The 27,944-nt window shown below is 39.6% G+C and overlaps 1 protein-coding gene and 2 long non-coding RNA genes across 11 annotated transcripts in view; all 3 read right to left on the minus strand.

The window, feature by feature from the left end:
• The window catches only part of LOC107264923 (protein Wnt-2), a 52,360-nt gene extending 27,712 nt beyond the window's left edge, over nt 1–24,648 (minus strand). The window contains exons 1-2 of one of the 9 annotated variants that reach the window (XM_025082148.1): nt 16,500–17,267; nt 13,714–14,194 (exon numbers count right to left, since the gene is read on the minus strand). In XM_025082148.1, the coding sequence (XP_024937916.1) occupies nt 13,714–13,790 (77 nt within the window). In that variant the 5' untranslated portion in view covers nt 13,791–14,194; nt 16,500–17,267. The other 8 variants (XM_025082146.1, XM_015733726.2, XM_025082145.1 and 5 more) reach the window with 8 other exon arrangements.
• LOC112493936 lies at nt 19,729–20,198 on the minus strand. The gene is made up of 3 exons (XR_003058927.1): nt 20,142–20,198; nt 19,983–20,043; nt 19,729–19,847 (listed from the first exon to the last, which is right to left on the minus strand). It is a non-coding gene; the product is annotated as an uncharacterized LOC112493936 (long non-coding RNA).
• Nucleotides 24,649–26,375: 1,727 nt separating the features above from the next.
• Nucleotides 26,376–27,514, minus strand: LOC112493937. The gene is made up of 3 exons (XR_003058928.1): nt 27,384–27,514; nt 26,850–26,903; nt 26,376–26,743 (listed from the first exon to the last, which is right to left on the minus strand). It is a non-coding gene; the product is annotated as an uncharacterized LOC112493937 (long non-coding RNA).
• Nucleotides 27,515–27,944: the final 430 nt, after the last annotated feature.

Here is a 27,944-nt window from a genome sequence, read left to right on the forward strand (position 1 = left end):
GAAGGGTTAATCGTAAAAAATACTACGACTTTTATGAAGTCAACAGGCGAATGTCTGAAATATAATTTCGTGGATTAGCGAAACGCCCGTGTATGCGGAAGGTTATAAATTTTCAGTTAAAATTTCAGCCCGTGACACAGGCGCACACAGATGCACGATGACTCAACATACTTGACATCTGACCTGCGTAAAAGAAAAAAAAAAGAATTATCAAACTCGTTCAGCGCATGCGCACGGGTCGTTTCGCATACGTTTTCCTAGAAACTGATTAAAATCCGTCAAGGTACATTGGCCACGCTAAATCTCGTGTTTAAATATTTCTTTTTCCTCCGATCCGCAGCAAGGACAGATCTTCATAATTCCCACCGATCCACAAGGCCTCCCTGTAGACTCGTTACGATAACATAAAATTCCACGACTTTTAACGATGCTAAAAACGTTCTTAAGCGCCATGTAGGTAGAGACGCAGATGCGTGCCTGCCCCGTATATACGCTCGCGCGCCAGAGCGCAAGAGATCCGCCAAGTGGGCGTTACGAGTATACGAGACCGAAGAGAAGAGAGGGCACTGATTCAATTTATGTCCCGACAATGCGGCTTTGTCTCGCCAAATTATCATACACGAACCTACATGCATAATCCAATGTGAAACGTCACATTATCATATCATAGACGCATTAAAGTACCGAGCATGCATTAACGTGAGGCGCCTGTGTTTATTTCCTTAAAAAAAAAAGAAAGGAAGAAAAACGAATAGAAAAGTAAATAAAACGACTCCCCACAAGCATCATAAAAAAAAACCATTACCACTGACTTTGAATTATGATTATTTTCTAATGATCCACCAAGATCGACCTAACCCGTACACGTATTGAAACGTCTCAAGTACAAGTCTATCGGGTATCCTGGAAAATTCTATACTCTTGCATAGATCTAAGATGGCTGATCTGGTTGATCCGTAACATGAATACCTTCCACGTGAATCTCCTCCGTGAGATGCAGTATCTTGTCAAGAAGTTTCTCAATGGCCACCGTATAGTGGCCATAGTTATAAACGCCAGAGCGAATGGAAACAAGCAAATAAAGGAAGGCTTGAAAATTCATCGCATTGACAGGATAATTACATGCACGTAGGTTGGCCGCTTGTCTGTTCGTACGTCTGTCTGTCAGAACGCCGGTAGCCTTAGCTTCGGCTACCGTAGTCTGGCCACCCACAACGATCCACGATCGATGCATGTATCGGCTAACCCCGCAGATATCTTATATTTGCATTTGCATAATGGAACTACATACGGGGTGACCCGTTTCAAGCGCGATCTCAAGCTTCGTTTAAACGTAACGATAATGCGCCCGGTACAACCACCTGTATGCCATTCTAACCTGTACGTGAGTATCGGCGCACAGTGATAGGCACCGGTAAAATCTCTCTATATTTACCAAGCGTATTGCAGTATGTATGTGGGTTTGCATCGCAGCGATGAGCTTGCTGCTGATGTTACGAATGAACGCGAGAAGGCACTGCGTGTGGCGATTATTATTATTATCGAGCGTTTATTACGAATCGATACGAAGACAAGGCATTCAATATCTATATATATATATAGATATGCAAAGGGCCTGCGATTAAAGAAGATACGAAGAACGCTTAATCGTCAGTACTACTAGTTTAGTGTTTGCGCGTAAAGTGGGCAGGAGGTATAATCGTAACTTGATGGGGAATAACGACGAAATAGAAAAGCTATCAGGTATTGATAAGCGCAAACGTACTGCTAAACGATGCGTTAAATGCTGGTAAACTTGGGCCAGTGTTGTGATAGCGAGAGGTCCCATTATAAAGGCGGTACATTCAACGGTGTTCTTTATCGACTCTATATGTATACCGTATAGATTGTATGGGTACATAGAGGCGTACCAAATTGAATACGTGGGCACGCCGGAGTCGATTACATTCTATAGGGTGCGCGACGCATCGGCTGCACGTTGCACAAATCGGACTAGCGCCGTTTCTTTCCCGAACTGCCCGGACGATAAATCCCGCGAGACATTCGAATAGGTACAACGTATTGCATACTTAGAGACTGAGTACCAAATACCATTGAAACATATGTATATACCCATACGCACGCGGGTTTGAAACATAGACCCATCCCCGTACATAAATTTGTGCTCTCGACGCGGTGGGCCTGGCCCACAAAAGTATGTACCTGCGGCTTCGACAACGTGAACCAGGCATGCGCTATAAATACATATAAATATTCCCATAAATTGTATCAATGGGTGCATTACACGCTTCCTGTCAGAAGGGTTGCTTTACGTAGCTTAGAATATAAATAGTCATACGCACAGAGGGAGTTCTCTAGGCGCTACACGAGCCATCCCCGTGAGCTTTCCCTTGTCGGGGGTCATAATTAACGTCCAACGTCGGAAGCACCGAGAGACTACGTAAGCGTAACGTATATGTTTGAATTTTTTGCGAATTTAGACTACGTGACAAAGCGACATATATCCCACGAGGTAAGAAACGTACGGGCCACTCGAGAAAGCTCCTCGTTCAGAAATGACTCATGTGAATACGGTGTCTCGATAGGGATCAGCTTGTTAGACTCAGGAGGAGTCTAGAGTCTGTGAATTGGCTCCCGCGCTCACTCGTAAAGGCGCGATACGCATGCGCGGCATGGGCACTCTAGGAGACTGAGCGCGCAGCATAAAATAGTGGGAGAGGTCACAGGTCTGACATTTCGGACGTGTGATCGGAAGATACCCAGTACTAGCCCGGTTTCAAGAATCATGGGAGGCAGATTCAGATAGCACAAAAGAATTTGCTATTACATTTTTTACAACGCGCCATACGCCAGCACGCTGCCCGCAACGGCTATTTATGTAGATACGAGGTATAAGTTGCGAGGTGGACGAGGGAGAGGGGGCGCGCATGCGCGTCAGTAGGCGCGCGCAGCTTTCGCGTAAACGCGAACCAAGTTCCTCGTAACTCTTGGGAAACGAGTTGCAGCAGACGTAACGGCGGCATTCTTTTCCTCGCCTCAGTATTAAATCTCAGGATCTCCGTAGATCGCCTATGGCGAGTTCAGATAAACTCGCAGAAACGATATGGTGGTATTACCTATACTCGGTTTCATGCTGACGTGAAAAATGCACGCGGATGCTTTACAGCTTGAACACCTTGTATGCATTATAAATACGTCTAGTTGACGTGCGTAGCCGTCGTTCTTACCTACTTGCCGTATTGAAGCTGCGCACAAAAGGTGGCCTGCTTTGCGTGAAAATTATGCATAAATTCATTCCGGTCCCTAAGACTACCGCGTCGTTCTTCGTTTTACGATCTTTCGAATGGATCGTGCCATTTGCGGGAATCGCTTGTAAATTGGAATGGCTACCAATAAAGATCTCCGATCGAATTCCACTGTATACACAGCAACATTAATCATCGATTGATGCAATACTACCGTACGAAGAAAATATCACAAGACTATTATTGGATCTTTAAAAACTAAGAAATGTCCACGTACCCAATAACTTAATTACGTTCATTACGGAAAATACACTAAAGCCTTCTGATACATTATAATCATACTTATACGCATCTATATACAGATAAGTAATACGAATCTTGATTGAGGAGTCATTAAAAGTCATCGAGGGTCGCTAACATCGACGTCACATTGACGAAGGGAAAAACGAAAAGCTCCTTTGTTATCCATCCTCCTGGCAGATCCGTAATACCTATCTATCCTCGTGGGCGGATCTTAATCATTTTCTAACTCTCAAGACCGTAGTAACGTACAGGTGTTACTAATTGTCCTGATAAAACCTTCACGCCTACCTACGATTACACCAAGGGACTCTCAACCTGTAGGTATAAAATCATTTGGCAATCGAGCGCATGTAAACACTCGAGGAACAGGCTGAGAATCATCATGTTAAACTACGTCAAAGCACCGATCCCACATTAGCACTTGTGTCACAATGCTCAGAAACGTTTGAAAGTCGAAGATTCATTCATAAAAACGTACATGGTTCGACGTAACCACTTTGTCATAAAGATAAGAGCGTTTAAGTATTTCCTCCTTGAAGTCATTGATGATTCCTAATCGTGTAAAAGAGTCGATGATTTTTTTTAAGTTCGTCTACGTTACGCCAAGCGCCTCATTACATTATAAGTCCATAAGACAATATCAACTATGTAAACTTTTATAATCGCAACCTGATAAGATATACATGAGACATTATGACTGCTTAACCACATAGGTATATTGTGCTTACATAATTACTGTATATATGATGGATACAAATATCCATTTTGATAAACGATTCAACGGCTTCGTCTTCATTGCAGAAATCGTAATTTTGCACGAGCTCGTATTACTACAAAATGAATACGAGATTTGGTCAAAAGACAAAACGTAGCCTTAGATATTCTGCTGACCGATTTTCATGAGAATTGGATATACACACATTTTTGGCATGTACGTCCGATCCTTTTCAACGAAATTAATTTACCGGAGAAGGTAGCAGTAATCATCAGTTGTGTTATAATCGGTAGATTTTCCTACGGTTTAAGTACACACTAAAGATTACGTCTTACGTATTGCATGAAATCGAGAAACTTGTGTCAATTCATTTTTTCCTCCTTTCTCTTCCTCTTCTTTCCGCTGTCAACCCAGAAACCGGTGTTTATAAACAGACAAATTGTCGTCCCAAATTCTCGACCTGGCCTTCACTCTTAAATTATTATTTCTATCGAGGGCAGCGAACATGCAGAAGCTTTTAGTACGGACTCACAGGGCAAAACGTTTCACGGGACTATCTATACGCTCTAGCGCGTTGTCCCGGTATCTTTAGGATCTGATCTACTGGCAGGTAATACGTGGAATATCTTTGTAGTAGGGCCCGACAGGGCAAGAGGTGGCGAAAATTTCTAACCCTGGCGCCTAAAGATATATTGGCCCGGCGTCTCCATTCGAACTTTTCTTAGGGTGGCTTATACCTGTAAGCCCTAAGAGGCATTCATACGTCCCTGAGGGATATGAAGAAAAAGAAAGTATAATCCTTACAAAAGAATCATTGAACTAATTCTATATCGTCCAACGGATATATATATATATATGTATGGGCGGAGTCAAGTGTCTATATCTACAAGCGAGAAACGCGAGAATTTATTTTCTACCTCTATTTTGTTCATTTTTCTGTATCCTCTCCTTCCTTCCCCTTTATGTTCTTTGTTCGCTGCCGAAAGACGCCCGGTTTAGGACCGAACGTTGCACTTCACTATTGGCACGTAAGAACTTAATTAGAAACTCATAAATTGCGCTGTAAAATTGTCGAATTTTAATGGTATTGTGTTTTGCGCCCAAGCGGCCAGAACTCGGCGTACTGCTTGGTCTCCGTAAACCGACTGTAAACCGAAGGAGTGGTTTGAACCACTGTGTTGGATTAGTCGGAATTTCTTTGATGTTTCATCTTCCGCCGGTAACGATTGTCCACGTTTTAAAGCAATTGAAAACTGGCAATAACCGACAGACCAATGATGATCCTTTATGGTTTCCTATAAAATTATTTAATAATTGCCGATAATAATTTTGAAATTTGAAATTGCAGTATAAACCTCTATTATTTAAAAGTACCTTCAAACGTCACAGACTATATCTATATCTATCTATCAACGTTGCATTATACGTTACCTGACATATCATAAAATATTATATAATACATAGTGGAAAAATTCATCATAAGATTTTATCTTATACACTGCGAGTATGATAAATTAATATAAAATGAAATCCCACATTGGACGTGAGTAAAGTGTATTATTATTAATGTTGTGCAAACAAATCAGTCGTAACGTCATAACCCCTGTCGTGGTGAGGTAGCTGCTACCTCAAATCGATAATGGCCGGCTGTCAATGTTATTACGATGAATTAAAGTTAATTAGATTTGGACCGCCTAACGGGCAACTCGCAATAGTTTATGCCTGGCTGACAGAGTCTGTCGTAATAAACGGTAATAATGATAATAAAACGGCAAGATTATAGTGATTACCGGGTCGGGGAGCCATTTTTAGCTATTGGTAATTGGGATAAGCATGTACCGCGTCGGGACGCTACGCAGTTTGAATACATTAACTAACTTTTGTCACCTTACGAACAGCCATTCGAACGAGGGAAAGCACCTTTCGTGCGGGCGCCTGTCTTCCGTTAAATAATAAAAAAAATAATAATAATAAAAACCCTTCGGATACCCACATACCCATATACATATGTATACATACATAAGTACAACCCACGTACTAAGAATAAGGTAACGTGATATTTTTAAGCATTAGTAATTATAGCTATGAGCATCGTGAAACTAGTTCGATAGTTACAATTAGTCTGGCTTTTCTCGATACAAATTAATTATCTTGCAAGCATCATGATTTTCTAAGCAAGTCATCCTCTTATTCTCTCTCTCTCTCCCCCCTGCCCCTCTCTCACCCTCTCTATATTATATTATATTATAATTTATTATATTATAATTACATTAGATATAATCGATTAAAATTTATGGTATTTGTTGTTTATAGTATAATGATCATCTAACTGTACACTGGTTCACAGGATCACCTGATCCTTGATCAAATAAATGGATTTTCTCTCTCTCTCTCTCTCTCTCTCTCTCTCTCTCTCTCTCTCTCTCTCTCTCTTTCCCATTCTCAAAAATCTCCCTGATCGTTCTTTGACTGTAAACATCGTGATGATAAATCTAGAAAATCTAAATGACTCACCCTGCAGCTCTGGGCTGTCGAGTTCGCTAGCGTCTACTTCCCCCAGGGACTTGTACTTATAGGTTAGGAACGTACACGTTGCCTATCTCAGCAAGTCGTGTCGAAATGCTCGTATCCCCTTCTACACATAGCCAGGTTAAGTTGGCACTGGATAGGATGGAAGCATCTTTCCTCTCGGCGATTTAGCACGGCCGTAGATCAGGATACCCACTAAAGACACACGCACGCATGCCGTGTCACTCGAGATTTTACGAGGAGTGTTTTATACGACAGAGAATCCTGAGTGTGAAACTGGGAGTGCAGGGAATTCTCCATCCGCACGTTTGCTGTACGTATTCACGAGGATAGATGATAGCATAGACAGCGCAGGAGTCAAGTATGTTTATATGCTTTATATGCAACCCGATAACATAACCTCTAAGACATCTTCACTAATAAAGACATACGTCAGGATCGCACCAGCGCGTTAAACTAGCTGGGCTGATGATGATTTTCAGATATGAGATTGTAAATTGCCATACGAGTTCTTGCTCGTGTACACTTAACAAGTGAGATCTGCTATCGAGTGCCAGGCGAATATACCGACATTAACTATGGTGCACATGAAGCCAACGTTGTAATTCACCAAACGGTAGGTCCGGCGTCTCTGTAATTAATAATGACTCCGTAATCCGCCATCTTGTCAGGTTGAGAATCCGCGCGCAATTTGAAATTCCTACTGATTACTTATTCCACGGGTAACCTAACCTAACCTAACCTCGCTGAACAAACTCGATTGGATACAGAGAAGACATTCCGTGGATAGCCAGGAAGGCTTTATTTCCATTGGATCTTTGTGTTTAATCAATTTGAATCACGGGAACGTATCCACTCGTGGAATACCCGCTTATTTTTCTTTCGACCTCTTCGATCGCGCTGCTAGTCTTCCTGGCACTTAGATATTTTAATGGCGCTTTGTCCCACGTTTCGTGGGCTCCTTTATTTAGCTGCCCCCTCGCGTTTTGTCCTTTCTGTTTGTTACGTCGTTATACTTCTTTTGGCCATCTCTCCTGACCACTGGTTATTTTAATTGGATCTTCGCCGAATCTTTTTCGGTGAGCCGTCGAGGCTCTTTGGATACCTTCCGATCCCATTGGTTTTTATGCGGCGTCTTAAAGGGGCTTTCAAGACGCTCGCGTTCCCATACATTCGGAATTCAATATGGCGGGGGCTACCATTCGGGCTCTCACGTATATCGCCCTACGATGGACGATCGTGCCAAGTATCAATATATTCTCATTAGCGGTACACTAATTACACGGTTTTATCAGCTGATAAACAAATAAGCCAGGCGGCTCCGACTATGTGTCATTTTCGAATAAATCGACACTCCTCAAATATCAAAAAACAAAACTTGCCAGTACGCGGTGTACTAAATTTTTTCATAAAAAAATCATATTTTCCTTATTTATTTACTATTTTTACACAAATAATTATGCAATGGATACACAACGTATTTCGACAATACGAACCCTAGAACGGTACATTAGGTGTCGCATACCCAAAGCCCGGAGTACCTTTGGTGATCGGATGCGGAAGTGTACCGTTCAAGGGCTAAAGTCATGGGAACCAGAGCGCCTTCGCTACCAGAAATCAATTATCTACAGACAATCTATTAACCAGCACAATGCATGTCCCATTATCGATACGTCCATAGATTGAATAGCGAAGTAAGGGTAGGATACAAAGCGTTAACTTTTAATTCCATAGCTGTCCGGTCTTAATTCTTTATTTTCTATGGTGAACTGGCAATCCGGTAGGTACAGAAAGAATCAACATTAACGTCCATGGTGAAGTGGCTATAGACAACGGCAAATGTGTGAACAATTGCCCATAATAGGATTCTAATGGGTGTGTCTAGTTACACTCACTGAATAGCCAAAAAAAAAAACGAGAAACCACTCTGAATACAAAAAACAATACAGAAACTCATTATGAAATAACATCGATATCCAAATAAAACGATTACACATAAATTGACAAATTAATAAAAAATAATCCTTCGCATACGCGTACCTAAATTAATACTCAAAGGATTAAGTCATAAAAGTTGTTTACGAGTCTCCTAACTGTTCTAACAGCTGGGAAGGCCCTTCGCGTATGAACAAAGTATACATTGGGCGTAGGTGAAGAGAATGTGGTGGTGAAGTTACAACCTGGCTGCTTCACGAACAAATCTTGTTCACGAATTCCATGTAACACCCGACTATTAACAGTGTTTTTAAAGTAAGTCTCGTATGGAGAAAGAGTGGTAAAAGAAAGGCTACTAATGAATAATAAAAAAAAATGAAGGACCCTACACACGCTTACATTACCGGCATATAAGGTGGTATAGAAACTCGGGTAAATGCTACCAAGCAGTGTAGATACCACGCTTCAAAGAGATGAAGACATGAACAACACTCCTGAAACGAACTCACCGAATGGTATTACTTCTCTTCACGGCGGGAGGCCCTACACCAGTTTATTTTATATCGGATCTTAATTTAATGCAGTAGTCTCTCTGTAGGCTTGTATTATATACACCCAATATATATGTATATATATATATAATTATGTAGGTGGGGTATATAATATAGACGGGACCGTAGTTGATATCAAATAACGCTAAACATTACTCTCCGACGAATCGATAGCGTCTCAAACAGGTTGGAAGATTTGTATAAGATCGGATGATTTGCATCCTGTAATCTCTCCACTTTAGCTAGCGATATCAGAGTATCTGAGAAGAATTAATAAGATAAAAAGACAGTAAAAAAGAAAAAGATCGCGTAGGATTTATTTTCGAAAATGTTTCAGACAACTTTGATTTTAATGATGCGTGTATATTTGATGCACTTGCGAAAGATTGTATTTTCTATTTTTGATATATAGGGAGGTATTATTATTATCGAATTTATTGTTATTTTTTTTATTCGATTATAAATAAGACCTGTACCACTGTAGCTGTTGGCATTACTTATCGTTAGCTGAGAGTGCTGATGGGATTCGATGGAAGCTTTGAAAATATATAGATATACCCTTCTACGTTATTCCATGAAAAGGGAGACTAATATAAGCGGTCTCAGGAATGCCCTGCACGCAATACGTATCTTGGTGCACCAACTCGAGAGCACAATGCACCTTTTAACAGCTATTTGTAAACGTCAAGTCTGAGTGTGTCGAGCCTCTTTTTTTTTCAAAAGAAGTTACGTCGCACAGTTTTTAAAAGTCAAAAACTCGACGCATCCCGATGATCGATGGACATGCCTTCTCACACGTGAATATTAGGTACGTCAAGTACGTTCTGCGTAGCTGCGCGTATGAAAATCGTAATTTAGATTGATACGTGTAATTTTTTATGCATTAGCGCACGATGCACCCCAGTCCCGTGAAAAGTGTTATTAATGACTTTTCAAAGTGCATCGGAATTTGATGGATGCACCACACTTCGCCTGCTTCCTCAACGATTCACTAATGAAATTTTATATATATTTTCACGCCCTCACTTATTATTCTTAAATTCATCTTTCCACAGCACACTTACCCAACGTCTATCTTTTATTAATTCATAAATGATCCAAGAGTAATGAATAAGTAAAAAAAAAAACTCATAAATAATCCAAAACAAGTTTTCACGTAAATACCCAAAAGTTAGCGAAGTCAAGTCAACGTGTACCATATAACGACATACATGCAATTTCACCCTGTGCATCCAGAGACAGCTATATACCGCACTTTACACTGTGCATTTACAGTGCAATAATGATCGACGCGAGTGCATAAAACGAAATAAATATCAAAGTACCGAGGGACGCTGAATGCTTTTGCCCCGAGGCTGTGAAATCAGATCCACTGTCCTTATACTTGTCGTACGCTGTACCGTAACACGCGAGACGCAACACGTAAGACCAATCACATCACACGGCCCGTGACTCTTTGATAACCGATAACCCATCCGGTTAAATAGATTTAATATGAAGATTCATTGAGCATCTGGAACGTCGGCTTGAGATAGAGTCCAGATCATATCCTTATGGGAAGATATTTCGGCAGGATCTATTCGGAGATTTAGATTCCGAGACTGATCGTAAACGAGCCGTCGATCATCCGGACGTGAAAAAATAATATTATTTCTCTTCGATCCTAACGAGTCCATTGTTTACGTCGTTATCGTTTCATCCATTCCTACAACCACACTGCGTGTTATCCAATTGCTTCGGTCGTATGCGATATGAAATCAAAAGAATTTCGTCGATCATTCATTGTCATATAAATTTTCTTAATTACTATTTTACTCACTTTTTTCACTTTTTTTATTTTTTTATTACTAATGATGCAATCGTTAATAAAATAAAATATGTCATCGCATCATATACGGATTATTTTTTTTTATTGAACGTAAGTGGTACATGGTATCTTTTAACTTGTATGATGTCGCCCATGGAGATTTATGGTTTCTTTCGAATAAAAAAAAGTCTTATACGGTATTTGAATGACATTTATGAGTTGTATTTTTCACTGATAGACAAACTCAAGTCACAATAGACTTTCTCTGTACGGAATTAAGGAGACGGCGGATCTTAATGTTGTGCGAGGCACTGCTTGCCGATTCTTGACGATCGAGGAGAACCTGTAATAAACGAATCCTCTTGCGAGACGGCTCCATTGCGCGAGCAACGGAATTAAATGACGCGATCGTAAAGTCCGTCGAGAGGTATTATCGATGCAATAAAGAAGCGCGTTAAGTCGTGTTACAAAGACTCAGCCAATTTGCAGTGAATTTGCTCTGTCACGGACATTGGGAGCTACCGCGTGATCCACTATTATTCATCACAATCACGAATTTGAGAGTGACTTGTTCTGATCATGTTACTTATTTACTTTCCAGAATCGTATCAACCGTTATAAAAGGAAGATCTATTTCTTAATCGAATATTCCTCATAACTTTCTTTTGACTCAATACAAAATCGTCTAATTTTTAGATCTGTGAATTCTCACGCTATAAGAATTTATAAAAATGAATCAAACTTCCGGAACAAAAAATTACAGTGAACTGAGATCTGTTAGTGGCTTCTATTCTAGGAACTAAAATGAATGTTATGACTAATACGTGTAGAGATACTATCTTCTTATTTAGATACCTATTCCATTTATTAGTCATCCACATAGAACGGATGGATATAGCAGTGTAAAAGTAGGTATTATACATGTAGTGATAAGAACGACTTGTTAAATAAAGAATTGCTAAATATAGTACAACCAAGTACATACAGTAACGGTATGGACTAAAATGAATCTGTGACAAGAGAGCTATTCATGTGTCATACCTATATCCATACTAGAAGATAATTACTTGCTGATAACAACGTACAATTACCATGGACATTCCAGTGAAAAATTTTTACGAAAATTATAAAAGTACACTAGAGACAAAAAATAAACTGGCTTTAAAATCATCATTTAGATACGTTTTCTCTCGTGGGTTTCCCATGAGAAAATTCCTCTTATCACGTGTATAAATACCAGTCGTACACTTTCGGATCCATCACGGAAGCTGACAGCCATTCGAGTTTGACAAGGTGTGACGGTCCGCGAGCACGTGTCGACGTTTTCTGTTTTGTAACTCCTTAAAGGCTGCTTGTGACGATTCCTTCGTTTTGATAGAGCACACGTTTCGTGTGACGTGTATAATGAAATATCCTCGAGTTAAATCGTATTCCTTGTCGAGTAAACAAAAAATATGAGAAAGCAAGGATAACCTGTATACGTAATTTCATACAGGACTACACAAAAAGACAGTTTCGATTAATTTTAATCATTCCGTTTAATCTACGACGATTAGCCTCATCAAACTCATCATCAACGACTAAAGATCAAGATCAACCCTGAAACTCATCCATCAACTAAGCTATCTCGTTCTATAGGGATATACCGCCTACTCCGTTTCCATGAGGGCGTCAACATTTTCACGTGACACGAAAAACCATCTCGTACTGAATGCAATAGGTATACACATAGTTAGAGGATGCATAGGTTAGGTACAGTTAGGTGATCATCCCCAGCTGTAAGGGTAGGATTAGCTTTGCACCGGTCTACCTAATTGTCAAAGAAGGAGTATCTATATGTATGTATATATATACCTCCTATTGAAATGGTCTCTACCAGATAGGTATGCTCACGTGAATGGTGCTTCATAAATATACAAGAGTCGAGTCCTCAGCTTTCAACGTCTTGAATGACTTGCTTCCACGAGAAAACATCGGCGACAACTCAACTCTGCATAAGCATCAAGAACGTACAGTGGGCCGATCCGAATGCGCGCGCGCAACGTGCAACAAGAGAGAAACGAGAGAAGCAAAACCCGGATTTCGAAGGGAAAATAAATATGAGCCTTGCTCCAGTATACACGCAGCCACCCGATGAAAGATGGCGATCCTCGTCTGCAAAAACGGCATAAACGGTACTTCGGGGACCTGTCGCGAACCTGCTTGTCACTCGGAGTGGGCCGGACCCTCTGATTGGTGGGTAGCCGATGCCGACAGTGAGGACAAGTGGTAGCACTGGTAGCACTATCGCACCTTAAGCTCCAGCATGTAAATACAACTTGGTCCTCCTGTACCAGGAGGCTCTCTAGCTTTATACTCCTTTTATCTGTAGACCTTTCGGAAGCTGTATTATTCCTGACACTTGGGAAACCGACAGTGCCTGATTATCATGATTGGATTAGTTTACTCGGGATAAATTATTCCAGGAAAGGACCAGGATGAATCTTATGGGCCACCCGGAGATCCTTCTTAAGATCAAGTACCACGCGCCATAGATGGGATGGTAAGGGTTTTATATGATTAATATTAGGTATACTTAAGTGTATTAACGATTGCTATGATTGTTTATCATTTTCTGTATCTTCTCACCTGACTTGTTGGGGACTCTGGATCTGCCCAAGAATAAGGAGGGCTATCGCGGTCACCGCGAAGTCACCACGACGCATCTCTTACATCACAATCACCTTGATTACTGATTTCATCAAACTGTCCTTGATGAGGTTAACCAGGTTGGTTAGATATCGATGATAATTCCTGGATCTTCCTCGATGACAGGATGACGTTTCCCTTAGGGATCATCTGCTATAAAGGATCCATATTCTCACGAGAGTTCCTACTGGGTCATCAGGATCTGGCACAGCGATGCAAGTTCATCGTCCGTTTTTACACAACCGTAATAACTTTTCTAGAGAAATCTCGAACCATCCACTATTCCACTTTTGACTTGTCCAGGTCGTCTAAAGGCTGCGGCTCCTTGATTCTTTTACGTGGTGTAAAGATATCAGTCATCAAGGATTCGTCTTAGGTGCGAGTCAAGCGGCTCCTTCAAGTCGTTAAAGTTTTATCTATCCTGTGGAAACTTTAAGATTGTACTCCCCACTAGTTCTCCCTTTTTTGATAACCTACGAAACCGTGCGGATTCATCCGGACGCATTATACAGACCGATTCTGAAATCTAATAATTATCCGACTTGTGACTTTCGGGACTTTCCCGTCATTTATACGTATAGACACAACGCGTATCCTGTGGCGTTTTTAAACCGCTAATAGGTTCTTTCCTTCGGAAATAAGAAATAACCTAACCTAAAATAGTCGATTTCGATAATGATCCCAATTTTGGGAGGACTAATGAAACCCAAAGGAATTAAATGATACAGTAAAAAAATTATGAAAATCTTGACTTAATCATCCACAAGTAAGTGTAGACTGAAAGGTCGACTTTTTCTTCTTCATAGCACGGAAGGGGCAAGGCGCAAGACTAACATTTGGGATTTCTAAAGTGTTTACCATGTCACCGGTACTGGTTATTGTTTGCCGTCGCTAAATACTTCAATGATTATTTCACTTGACATTGACCAAAGCCTATAGTGAATATCGGATTACACAGCGCTTGGATAACTCCATTATCTGGTATCGCGAAGTCTGCAGTGTGGTGCCAAAAAGGAAAGGAAACTAAATCTTAAAAACGTTCTACAAACGTTAAGTCTCGCGAGCAAATCAGTGCTGTAATCGCAACAAAGAATCATTAAATTATCTATACGTATGCCGAACATTCTCACAGTGCTGCTGGTGACACAATGTTTGTCCCGTTTAGGGTATCCACTTTGAGTATAGTACACAAGCGGTACTTCCTTTGAAATTTCAGAGACTGGTATTTTTAAAAATCAATGAATCTCCATTTTTTTTTTTTTTCTTTAGCTTTCTTCGTATAACGAGTCACTACTTTTAGTATCGATTAACGATTCGTTTACGTTCAATGAAAATTAATAATTTTTCTTATATAAAATATTACAATAAATCTTTTTTCTTTAGTAAACTTCTTGTAGGTCGTGGTGGACACGGTCCATACTTGTTGGTCGGAATTGACAAAGGTTTCGAAAAATATAATGACCTTTTAACGTCAAACCGAAGAGCACTGAAATATAATCCTTACGCTCGGTAGGTCGTATCTCACGTTTATGGAGCATTTGCTGTGTAGCAGACGTATTTCGCTGCGTGTAATGATCTTATGCAAGTGAGCCTGAGGAACAGAAGAGATCCGATGCACAAAGTGTGCAAGCTATAAATCGACAAATGTTGTAGGAGAGCCGTGAGCCATTCGCCAAGTAAATTTTTATCGAAGTCTATATAAGACGAATGTACATACGAAGGATGAACAAATTTACGGCTTTCAATGATATTTTACGCAACTAACTTATCGCACGGGCGCCATGGTACGTGTGCGGATACTTTTTAAACATCAATGTGCTGTTAAGCTCGATAGAAAGTTAATCGAATCCAAAGTACGCGGTTTATCGGAAAGACGGCAAACTCATTTATCCTAATGGCCAAATGCCAATGGAATCGAGTGCGCGCTCTTGTGTGCCGACTTACTTGAGTCATTAGCAAATGGGGGCTAATTAATAAGATAACCGTATGCTATCTATATCGAAGGACCAATTCTTTAGAATTCTATATAATAGTACGTAACGTGGATTTTAGATAAAGATTGACAAGATTCATTACCGTAGAATTACGATCTATTTACAGATCACGGTAGAAGCATTGAAATTTCAAAAATAGTCCATGTATGACAGCTTCAGTCAGGTTTTTTTTTTCAAAACTACTATATGTATACCGAAAATTGAACGATTTTAAGTAAACGAAACTACGAACGTTATGTAATAGTGTCGCCAGCATGAATTTTTTATTTTACCGTACCAAGTACTCATTTCTTGGCACCACGCTGAAAATCGGTTGAATAAAATCGCACGGGACTGAAATAATGTATTTTCTGTAATTATTAACGCATTAAACTCACTTTTTAATAATTACGTATCTTTTTAATCCAATCATTCTTTAGTCGAAAAAAAACATGCAGGAGTTTATTAATAAAGTGCTTGATTCTAACTATCAGAAATACCCGCGTGGCACAAATGTCCTTGGTATTTGATTTCGTTTGTTCCCGACTTTTCACAAATGATCATTAACGTTACAGCCGGCTGCACAGTTCGATCCGTACTGACATCAGCGCGTGGGAAACTGTCATTTGAGCGTCACAAATGATTTTTCATGGACGATTTCTTCATGTCCGCCTACCAATCGCGTTGGCACTAACGTCGAATACTCTTTATCGTTATCAATACGTACGAAACCACATGGAACTTAACAATTACCAGAATTAGCACTTTCAATCGTGAATCTTGATCACTTATCACATCACAAATCACTTACGTCACACATTCTCTTGTTTCGCTCATCAGAGAACAATCACTCTATAACGTTAATGTCACTAACGTATCGAACCTCAAAATTGAATAAAAAAAGATAATCATCAGCCACAAAAACAATGCTTAACCATCAGTCGCGCACCAAATGCATGAAACAAGCACCACAAAAAACAGTTCCAACTATCATGTTAATGTTGCCCTAAGGTACCAAATTAACCACATTTCCATCTGCCAGGACAATCTCAATAAAATGATCTCAAACCACATCCTTTAATGGAGTTCAGCAAGTTATCGTAATTCCTCATCATCGAGGAGATGAATCTTTGAATAACGATCGCAATCTTTCCAGAAAAGATTGTCGTCCTGGTACACGTTGCCGACGATCGCGGTATACGGAATCATCGATTCGGCTTGTCCGGATGACGTCTCGCTATCAAGACTGGCACGTTTCCCCTAGTTTTATTGGTATAATCAGTCATGCGCTCAGGCGATGATCTATTATGCACGCGAGTACAAGTCCCGAACTCGTGTCCTGGAAAGCCGGACTCCTGACGTGGTGCAGTTCCTACCTGGTCTGCGTGTGTTATAACACCACCTAGAGCAACACATGGGGGATTCAAACGAGCGGGCTAGCACCACATGGTGATTTAAACGAGCGGGCAGAAAGTAAGCGCGTTCGGACGAGAGGAGGTCCCGCGATGGACTGGCCTCACCAACCAACGGCTCCTGCCTTTGGGATCAGGTCCCAGCCTCTACGATGTTACCTCTACGATCCTACCTTGCCTCTTTCTCTTTCTTATTCTCTTTGTCTCTTTCTCTTTCTCTCCTTCTCTCTCTCTCTCTCTCTCTCTCTCAGCATTCTTTTCTCTTCCTCTCCCTCACCTCTTGTCTCTTGTATACCTTTACTTTGCTTTGCTTCACTTTGCCTCACTTTAAGTTACCTGAGACTGGATTCTCATTGTGTCTTATCAGCATTCTTTTCTCTTCCTCTCCCTGCCTCTTTCTCTTTCTTATTCTCTTTGTCTCTTTCTCTTTCTCTCCTTCTCTCTCTCTCTCTCTCTCTCTCTCAGCATTCTTTTCTCTTCCTCTCCCTCACCTCTTGTCTCTTGTATACCTTTACTTTGCTTTGCTTCACTTTGCCTCACTTTAAGTTACCTGAGACTGGATTCTCATTGTGTCTTAACCATCATTGTTCATGCATTTACATAATGCAAGTTACCATTTCTATAAAACTCTCGAGGACCATTGAACAAAAATTTGTTTATCACACCCAACTTAGGGTGGTACTTCGTGAGCGTAAGTGATAATTGATTTTTTTCATTATACTATATATGTATGAAATTCATGTCTTAGATGTATAGTTATGTGTTGCTGGTATCTTTCGGATAGGGTGTAATATCCTTGTACCAAACTTGTACGAGATAAACGAATCGTGAATTGCATGTATGAATTCGATCGTGTTACTCGTAAGATTCGCCATGTGGGATGAGGTCGAATGATTGATCAGATCAGCACAGCGTGGAATGTAACATGGTTTAACCTAACCGATCATAGTTCTCATAAGAAATAACGAAGTATTAGACATCTCAGCCGAAATTATAATAAGAAACTAATTTCCCATATTGAAATATTATCAAAGCATTTCACGTAGTTCTAAAATATCCCAGTCATACTTCCAGATAAATGACACCCATTGTTCCTGACCTTTCTACAAATCGTAACGCGAATCGCGTCTATCGTTGAAAACCCAAGTGTGTTATTCCCTATCCTTTCTACCGTAGTCACTTTTTACACGCATTCAAGTGCGTTGTTATTGCCATCTAGTTCAATGTAAAAACAACACTCTTTTAAGTACGTAAAAAGTGACTACCATAGAAAAAACAGGGAATAACACACTTCGCTACACACCTAAATTCACAGTATAGTCATCGTTGCGGTTTTGACATAATGGTTTTATTCGAAAATCAATGTTTCCCACCAGTCACCCTAATTCCCTGCGTTTCGAGGAAACGAGTGTACCGTGACCACACGAGAGAATCCCCCGGGCAAATTCACATTAATTACCTATCATCAAGTATAATCGTATACGCGCCATATGTTTTAATTTCGAAAAGGGTTTCTTTTTCTCTTCCCTCCAGACACTGTTATCCCTACTGATTACGGGAATGCACGTAAACATTTACCATCTACGTATTACATAGACTCCAACCCCTATTTAGACGATCGTCCATCTAGATAACCTGCAAATAAATCGCAATTTTAAATATTGCAATAACACAATTATACCGCATAACCACAATGGCACGCGATCCACCATGATAATAGCTTTGATTTCGATAACAAACCCATATAGGTATAAGTCTTCGGTCTTATGGTGCACGCCAACTCGTGCACGAGTTAGCAGAGCGTCGCGAGGCTGCTCTATCATTTGATTGGAATGACTTTAACAAACAACAGGAATCATGTCTCGTTGCACGGCAGGGACACGTTAGTTGGTTTAACGTTCGTGAGATAGTTAAAAGCACATACATAAATTACCCACGTATGCGCACACCTTATTGGTATTATGCCACGTGCACAGACCATCCTGACGTCTGTCATTCCGTAAAACACAGAGAATCGTAACGCAGACTATATTTTGAATGATATGAACAATGGTAACGGGAGGATGTTGCGTAACATGGTCATACGTATGCATATATCGTACGGCATAAACTTCATACAGGAGGTACTCGCATATCCTGCGTACATTGTACGCCCATTGTCAATTTTTTCACAGTCATTATTGTTCTGCCCTTTTCTTTTTTAATCACTCGCTGTAACTGTACCCATACAGCCTGGCTGTAAAAATATTTATAACCCACTGTGAAATTTGGAGGCTGTGTTCTGCCTTTGGTAAATCTTTAATGAGATATAATCAGCTTCATTATTGTTTTATTTATACGCTCCCTGATTACGACAGTTTATGGACCTGAATCGTAGTAGCGATGTCGAGGATAATGTATTAAAGAGATATACAGTATATAATAGTATATTAAAGTCAAAAAGTATTTTTGATTTATCAAATTTCCTTGATAGAAAATATAGACAGTACTCATCATGTTTATGAATGGTATTGACGTATGTATCTATGATTTTTGTATTTTCAAATTACTATCTATGGATACATGTATGGTACAGTGTTGGGTTATTGTCGATGGTACGGTAGGGCAGGTAGTCATTTTTTATCAGGGGTATCTCAAGTATCGACCTTACACGCTCACACATGCCATATGTGACAGATTACATATGTACCTGGATAAAAAAAATATTATATGAAACGGCAGTTAGGGGTGACGTCCCTTAAATAAGTTATCCCAAGGCCCTTCGTTTTGGATATGTATAATATAAATTCACGGTATCTATTTGTATTGGCTGTTATATACGTACGTAACGTTTTCTTCGTGCATTGTTAGGCATAAAACGATTGTTGGATTGTAGAAAAAAAAGTCTGTAATTCAAAATGAAAACATATGAGAATTCAATAATTCAAGGATTTACAGGATAAGGGAAAAACGTTGGTGGTCATATGGAAATAAATAAACTTACCTCGCAACATTTTATACGAAACGGAAGAATGAACAGCGACAGCCATAAAATTATAAGCCTTCGCATTACACAGAGAACGAATAACGAACGATCGCACGTTAAAAATAAGAAATTGAAATGGAATTTAACGATCGTTAAAACTCGATAACCAGTTATCTTGATCCCATCTTAGAAATTCTTCCTCTACCCCATACGAGCCAGTGAGTCGCTGTCTCCCGCGAGCATTCATTTTTATAATCAGAAAAATATACATTCTATAAGAAGGTTTACTTCCTTCTAATTTTTTTTTTTTTTTCAATTCTTTTACGAATTATAAGATTTACGTACACGTAGATGTACTAACATCGTATGTACCTATGACTCTGCACGTTGTAATCCCCACTGTAATTCAGACACCTTGCGAGCCTGCACTTATGGCTCCCATGAAAGCTTCACGGATCCCAATCACGTAAGTAAGATAAGTAGGATATACAGCATGCATGATATATTGCATTTTCATACAGTGACTTTATTACCTCCGAAATATATCCGGACCGGAGACCCAGATTGCCGATATATTTTTAATTGATTGCAGACCCGTCAATATGCAAATTCTCTTGGATCTGCATCTGCATCCGTATCTCGTTACCCGTGTAGACCCTATACGCCCAATTTCTCACAGAGTCCCCTTGGCAGCCTGATTTCTTTGTTCCCAACGGGATCATCTCTCACTGAAATATCTCTCGGCAACATTTACAAGTTCATCGAGAACGACAGTCACTAGAATTTTCCCTGTTAAATCGCAGGGTGCAGACCTTGAACCTACCCCAACCTTTTATATCTTGATACAACAATACCGTACGAGGCTGTAACAGGCTAGCCCTTATAAGGTCCATTGTGCCAGGCAAACATCTGCTCGAAATACAAACCGCTAATAAAAACATATAAAAAGGAATCACGGGTGGGACGTATGTGGCAATAGAATACAGGTAGGGGGTTAGAATTGAGGAGGGAGAAGGGACTGCGCCTAAAAGAAGCAAAATGTCCAATTGAGCGACACGCGATACTCATGTGACGACAGGGATTCTCATTTTTGAATTTTTTAGCTCGAATTTCCTATGTGATGTAAGATAAGTGAAATATACGTTACACGTGGTTACCGTATCCCAGGAGAAAAACTAGAGGGCGTGCGGTAACTTCGTTTCTCGAAAGTAGGTAACGATGCTTTCGGTGATCTCCACGGAGTGGCACTGCTATCAGTCACGTTAATTTAATCGCTACTGTGACGTAAACCGGACTTCAGAGAAGTCTCGTGATCGTTTTCTTAAATCGAGTTTGTTAGCGCGAGAGAAACTGGACGTGAATCTTGTCTCATGTGAAAACCTGAACCTATTCCATTGATCTAGCGGTCGTTCTTTATCTCGGAATCCATTACTCGACTGGCAGAGGCTCTTCTGCTATCTGAGAGCTTTATCGTCCGTAAACAATTATTTTTCAGGCGGTTAATTTAATTACAGGGGTTGATGATTATTAATTAGAATTTTATAGCCTTCCTGCACGCCCGCTGACAACGAGCTAGAAGCTTGGCTATATATAATCACAAGATAAGAGGATATTATGATTTACTTAACCTAACCTTATACCAATGTCAAACTTTACCTATGACATAATGCCTTTTATTGATTTTCTACAGCCGTACAGAATCTCTTAACCGTTACAGGGATTTTACAGGTCAAAGCTTAAGGGTGTTTAATCCACCTTATGTAATGGTTCACGATCAAGTAACCTTTACCTGGTTACACAGTACATGAGAAACAAAATGTAAAATTAAGAAGTCCCAAAGACCAATTCACAATAAGACTCGTTTGAGAACCTTTCTCTTATACCAGCTTACAAAAGTTATGCTCCATGAAGAAGTTATAACCAATAAATAATAAAAACGAAAGGTGCCAAGAAGAAGCTCGCAAAAGGGGGCGTAACCTGACTGAAGACGATTGGGCCTATTACCTATTACTTCCTATTAAATATCCACTACCTACGCTTGCCGAGAGTAGGTAAGCACCCAATGGGCGAGTGCTCATGTGGCTATCTATCGCAAGAGGTAATACTGGTCAAAGAAACTAGGAACAGGATACGTAGGCATCGGTCGCATTTCCGTGTAGGAATCCTATAAAGAACGATTATGAAATTTCGTATACGCTACAGTTATAAACTTATTCTCTCCCGTTAAGATCCCCTTCTCGTGAAACAAAGGCAAAGCTGGACCATCGACTCTTTAGCTTTCCTTTTCTTTCAGTACCTCATCTCCCGTCGCTGCTGCCACGACGCTCCTTCTCAACGCGACACTCCTTGTCGTCGCGACGCTCGCTTGACACACGACTCATTCCTGCGCTCGTTATCGGCCTTTGCTCGACTCTTCTCCACTTCGAGTTCGACCTCGTTCTCAAAGAGGCGGCTTGCGTGCGACTTCAGGTCGGTCAATGGACTATGACGAAAAGAACATCCACGATATTTATAGGTACCAATTCAATGAATGGAAATTACAAATGGAGTCAAGAAGTCATCGGGAGATTTTACTGCAAAAGCAATTGTTCTCGTTGGTCTTTCTTATAGAAAGAGAGAAAGTAAGCGAATGACCGTAAAGGCACAACGATTTTAAGCATCGTAACCAAACTGAGTACCAAGATGAGCTCAGGAACTTTTAAAGTGCCGCGGCCTTTCGATAATTAGAGGGCACCCATTGTTACACCCGACCGTGCAAGAGAAGACTGCTAAGTGAAACAAGAGGAAAAGAAAAAAGAAATGAAGGGAAAGAGTCAGGTTGGAAACACGTGATCATAAATGTACAGGTGAATAATTTCTCTAATCTACCCAAGTCTAAAGAGACGGAGATGAGAACGGAATATGTATATAGTCTCTCTGTTTATGCGTCACTTCTCTTTGTCGACGCATATTACATTATTAGGGAGTCGAACCCCCTCTGTGAGCATGGACATTTTTATAAGCTGCAATTTAGACCCAACACACTACCTGCTGAATATACTAATAAAACATAAGGCACTGTAAAGTGACGTCCATAACCCATTGCCTCTTTTGCACCATTGTCCTTGACCCTGAAGATGGGTCTATTCGTAAACAGGTCGAAAATAATCTGATCGAACCGTCTCCTATGAATATTTAAGGATCAATAATTCAAATGGTAAATATAAATTCCTTAAAGTATCTGAAATAACTTGATTCATAGCTAGCCATGTGAGGTCATTTAAACTAATTTTATACGTGGCTGGTACCAACCATGGGAAACGTACATTCTGTCCAATTAATACCTGTGTCTGATTTTTCACATATTTACTTTATCATACACCCGGCCATTAACTGGACAAAGTATACTCCTTCCTGCTGTTGGATATTATATATATATATAAAATTCAATACATATATAACGTATATATGAAATATATATAACGTATATATGAAACAGTAGATATTTTAAGATTAGAATGGTATTGGAAGTTCGTGATGCGAACGCATCGAAATGAAGCCGTTGTCGAGAAAAGTTGAAAGTATAGGAAGTTTTTCAGCGTCTGTAGCCGTGGGCTATCGTGCCTCGTTAAGAAGATCTCTTAACAAGTATTTCATAAATCAACGAAAAATAATAAATAAAGCAGCAAAAACATGTCCCGGGTTCATAATGAGCAGAATCCCGTAATTGAGTTGGGGGGGCATAAATTTTCGGATAAAGTGGGCGTGGTGCTCTTTTGATTAGGATTAGTCGAATGGTGTTACAGGGTGCGCATAATGTATATGTATATATGTATTTACGCGGGGTGAACGGGTATATGAATAAGTTATAGGTAATGTTTCTAATATTAGGTTCTATTGTCTGTGGCGCTGAAGGCTTCGTCCCGAACCTGATTTAAGCCGATGGCTTAAACTATTTTAAGACGTAATCTCTTGATTGACTTTCGGTTTTCTATACCGCTCGTTTCAAACGTACCGCCCGAAGGTCCTGACTCCCAATCAGGACCATCTTATACGAATCCACGCTTATACCCATCCATTTAGGATTCACTGAACCAATCCACATTCTTCCTCAATTTCGTATCAATTTCAACGAGATTCCACTTGACAAAAAGTCTTCACGTGAAAGTTTCGAAAGTTTGAAGATCCCTTTGATACGCTTTCACTGTACAGTGATATCAAGATTTTAACCAGACTACAATAGGCGCCTTGTATTTTCTCCTGGCAATGAAAGACAACGGCACTGCTTAAATATTTATATCGGATACACATATAAATATCAAAATATTTCATAATAGCCTGGACTATTCTTCAGGTTGCTGGAGCATAACTCAAATTAAATGCTCAACGACTTACCGAAATAGAAGACGTCGAATATCCGTCATGCTTCACGCTTATTTAACACTCAACATTTTTATTACATTTCATACCACTTTGAATTATATATGTATTTATATATTAATGTGCCATTCCGATAGTTTGTGGACACGGTACCATAAAGCGACGTTCACAATAGCGAGCTGATATTTTTTTATAAAAAAAAAAAAAAAAAAAAACTAAACCTTGGGACGTCACTGCATTAGAATTTTACCCTATTCTAACATAACGTAATGCTTTCTGAGCCCGTAACAGCTCCGAATGCCTAGCATTAAAAAAATTTGAACAAATTTGGTGTATCACACTGCTTTATGGTCCTCAAAACAACCACACGTCCTCAAAGTAGCCAATACGTAAGTGAAATCGCCCTCAAAATAGCGCAATGCCAAATTTATATAAATAATTAATTAAAAATTTTGTTTCCCCCACTCAATTCACGATACACACTCTGCAAAAACTACTCTCTTCGACAAATAACACATATACTCTTGAGAAGCCGAGAATGAACACTGTCTAATTCTGAATATTAATATCACAGAATGATAATTGGTGCAGGTACCAGCCACTGTAGTCTGATAACAAGTTCTCTCGTTTCGGCTTGTCGCGCAGTGCGCATGCGCGCGCCCCTCCGCGACTCTTCTTTGAGGTCATAAAGATAATGCCCACATCCCACCGCAAACACGAGAATTATCCGGATTTCATTTCAATGGAGATCGTTCCTTGCGATTACGCATTGCAGGATAGAGGGTTAGTGGAAAATCGCACGAGACTGCTGACACCCCTAAAAAAACTATGAAAACAGTATATAATTCCTAGGGGTTGGTAGCAGAAACGGTTTCTCTTTGAGCCTCTCTAAATGAATTTAAAAAAAAAACACCCTTCATCTCTGATCCTCGAATGAATACACTGCTTGGCTCGGATGATCAGTGCAGTTTGTAACGTCGCCGTGTACCTAACGAGCGTCTGGCATAAATCAAGCAATTAAACGGACAACTTGCAATTAGCGAGACATCAAATAAGTACTAATTTATTGATATACCTGGCAGAACGACTTCCGAGTGCACCCCCTTTTCGTGGTAAATTAAGTTGCATAGATATGTTGGTTGATTTTGTATAAATTTGTTTTATCGAAATTCACATTGGAAGATTGTCGAATAATTTTTAAAGGTGATTAAATACTTTTGATACTGCGCTATCAAGATATTTATTTTTGATTTTTATAATATTCCACGACTATTACCTTTAATCGCTAGTGGATCCATTGAAATTGAACCTGCTCCGAATATTACTGGCTTTACGACTCATAAAATGGAAGGATCGTGTTTTTAGAGGCTATTACAGAAATTTACCCTCTTCCGTAACATTTACGGCGTGCGCACCATATGTGCTAGACATTAACTATCGAAACTATCTCTGTTCGTCGTCCGCTTCTCGTCACAAGTGAAAACCCTTTCAGAATGAAGATGCAATTATATAATAAATAAAAAAGTTTTTCATCCTCCTCCATATGTTATATAATATAATTTAAAAATGAAACTTTTCATGAAATTCTTGGAATCTTTGTGACATTTATTCCTCAGCTCTTAATTAGCGATTCGTCGTGGAACAGTCGTGTGAACAAGGCCTAAGGTTCATATCGTGTACTCGTGGAACATGTTGGACAGTATGTTAGGCATATGAGGGCATAGGAAATACATATATATTACAGAGCGGCGCTTTGAGAGGAGTTTCGCGTAGGCGCAGGCGCAGTCGGCAGATTTTCTTTTTTAATGAAAAACAGAAAAAAATCATCAAGACTTATTAGGTACCGGCACAGAATCATTTTGTAGGTTATAGTAATATAAGGGATGTATCATTATTTCCTTTTTATTTGACTTTTTTGGGGCCATTAAAAATTTCTTTGTCACCGACCGGCTATTCTTCTTCAAGTTGACATGACGATCGCTTGTAGCTTCATATATCGAATACAAAAGTTAAAACGTGATTATACGTAAAAAATGAAGCTTTTAATCAGTAACCAAATGAGTAACCGTACAGAAATTGCATATCCTTACGAATTTTTAAGAACAATTTATTGCGCTGGCTCAATTATCGAGGGCGCGATGAGCATTTAGACGGTCGCCGATCTCTCATGTGGAGTAACCTTAAAGAATCACCTTCGTACACAGGTATGAATATTAATCGAGGTAAACCGATGATGAAGATTCCAAGATCGCACTTAAGAACTTTTTTATAAGTGATTTTTCGTTAACGCCCATGAAAATAAAAATAATTATTATATGCTTGTTTGAAAATGTATATATATTATACATATATATATAAAGTACTTACGACTTGAATGCTATTTTGGAACTATATGAATTTTCAATTCCCCATACACGGATCCTGAAATAATCAAGAGACAGGCATCAAGTTTTCCGGATTGCGGCGCGCGGTCACGAAGTCAACTTTTTTTTTACCCCGATAATTACCTAAGGCAATTAACCCCGCTTGTAATTAGCTGATAAATTTCGCGTTAATTACACTCAATTACACACGAGCAAGATTGATCGTTCGAGATGAGTTGATATTTAAATTAAAAGTAATATCTCGAAGTTTATGGAAGTCTCGTATAACCCGGCGTACTTTCGCTATGCATTTACATACGCAAGCGATTGTTGTACTCATACACTTAACAATATTTCCCGATTTTCTAAAATTATACTCAAGTATATTTGCTAATTCTCTAATATATATATCTATTACAAAAGTATCTATTACAAACATAACAAGACTAATGTACCGACAAAAGTTTTTCTTTTTATATGCAATTCCTCGACCTAACCTCACATTCAATAATCCTTCACGTAACGCAACCTCACTTACAGTTGCAGTTGCTACCATAGCTGTCGCTCGAACCGTTAACCAGGATTTTCTCCGAAGGATCCAATTGAGCCAAAGGCATTATACGCTGGAGTGCGAAACGTCATAAAACGCAAAACATTTTGCAGCGGCAAATCACGCGCCGTCAAGCATAGATCATAAACCAAGAACCTCAAACCGATTGCTGTGTTCGATTAGTTCATAAGTTACACGAAGCAGATATATTATTACACTACGTGACACATATAATAATAGTCACAGACTACATAAATGCTACCATATTTGTCTAAAATTATCACATTGAATTTATATCTCAACAAAAACAAAGAAATACCCTTTCCCCTTACTTATACACAGTGTACAGATAGTTAGCGATTCTTCACGAATGGAAAGCCTGTAAAAATAATTTTGTCATGGTTCGTCGTAAATCGTATATAAGAGAAGTTGCCTTCTGATTCTTTCTTCGATGTAAATCGACGAAATGGTTACTATACGTGGGCGGCTTTCGCACCCACGAAGGATTCGTTTATCGATTGCTGCCGTAAATTATCGATTACGATCAGG

The sequence above is a fragment of the Cephus cinctus genome, unplaced genomic scaffold, assembly GCF_000341935.2.
Source record: "Cephus cinctus unplaced genomic scaffold, Ccin1 Ccin1_scaffold0204, whole genome shotgun sequence".
NCBI lineage: Eukaryota > Metazoa > Arthropoda > Insecta > Hymenoptera > Cephidae > Cephus > Cephus cinctus.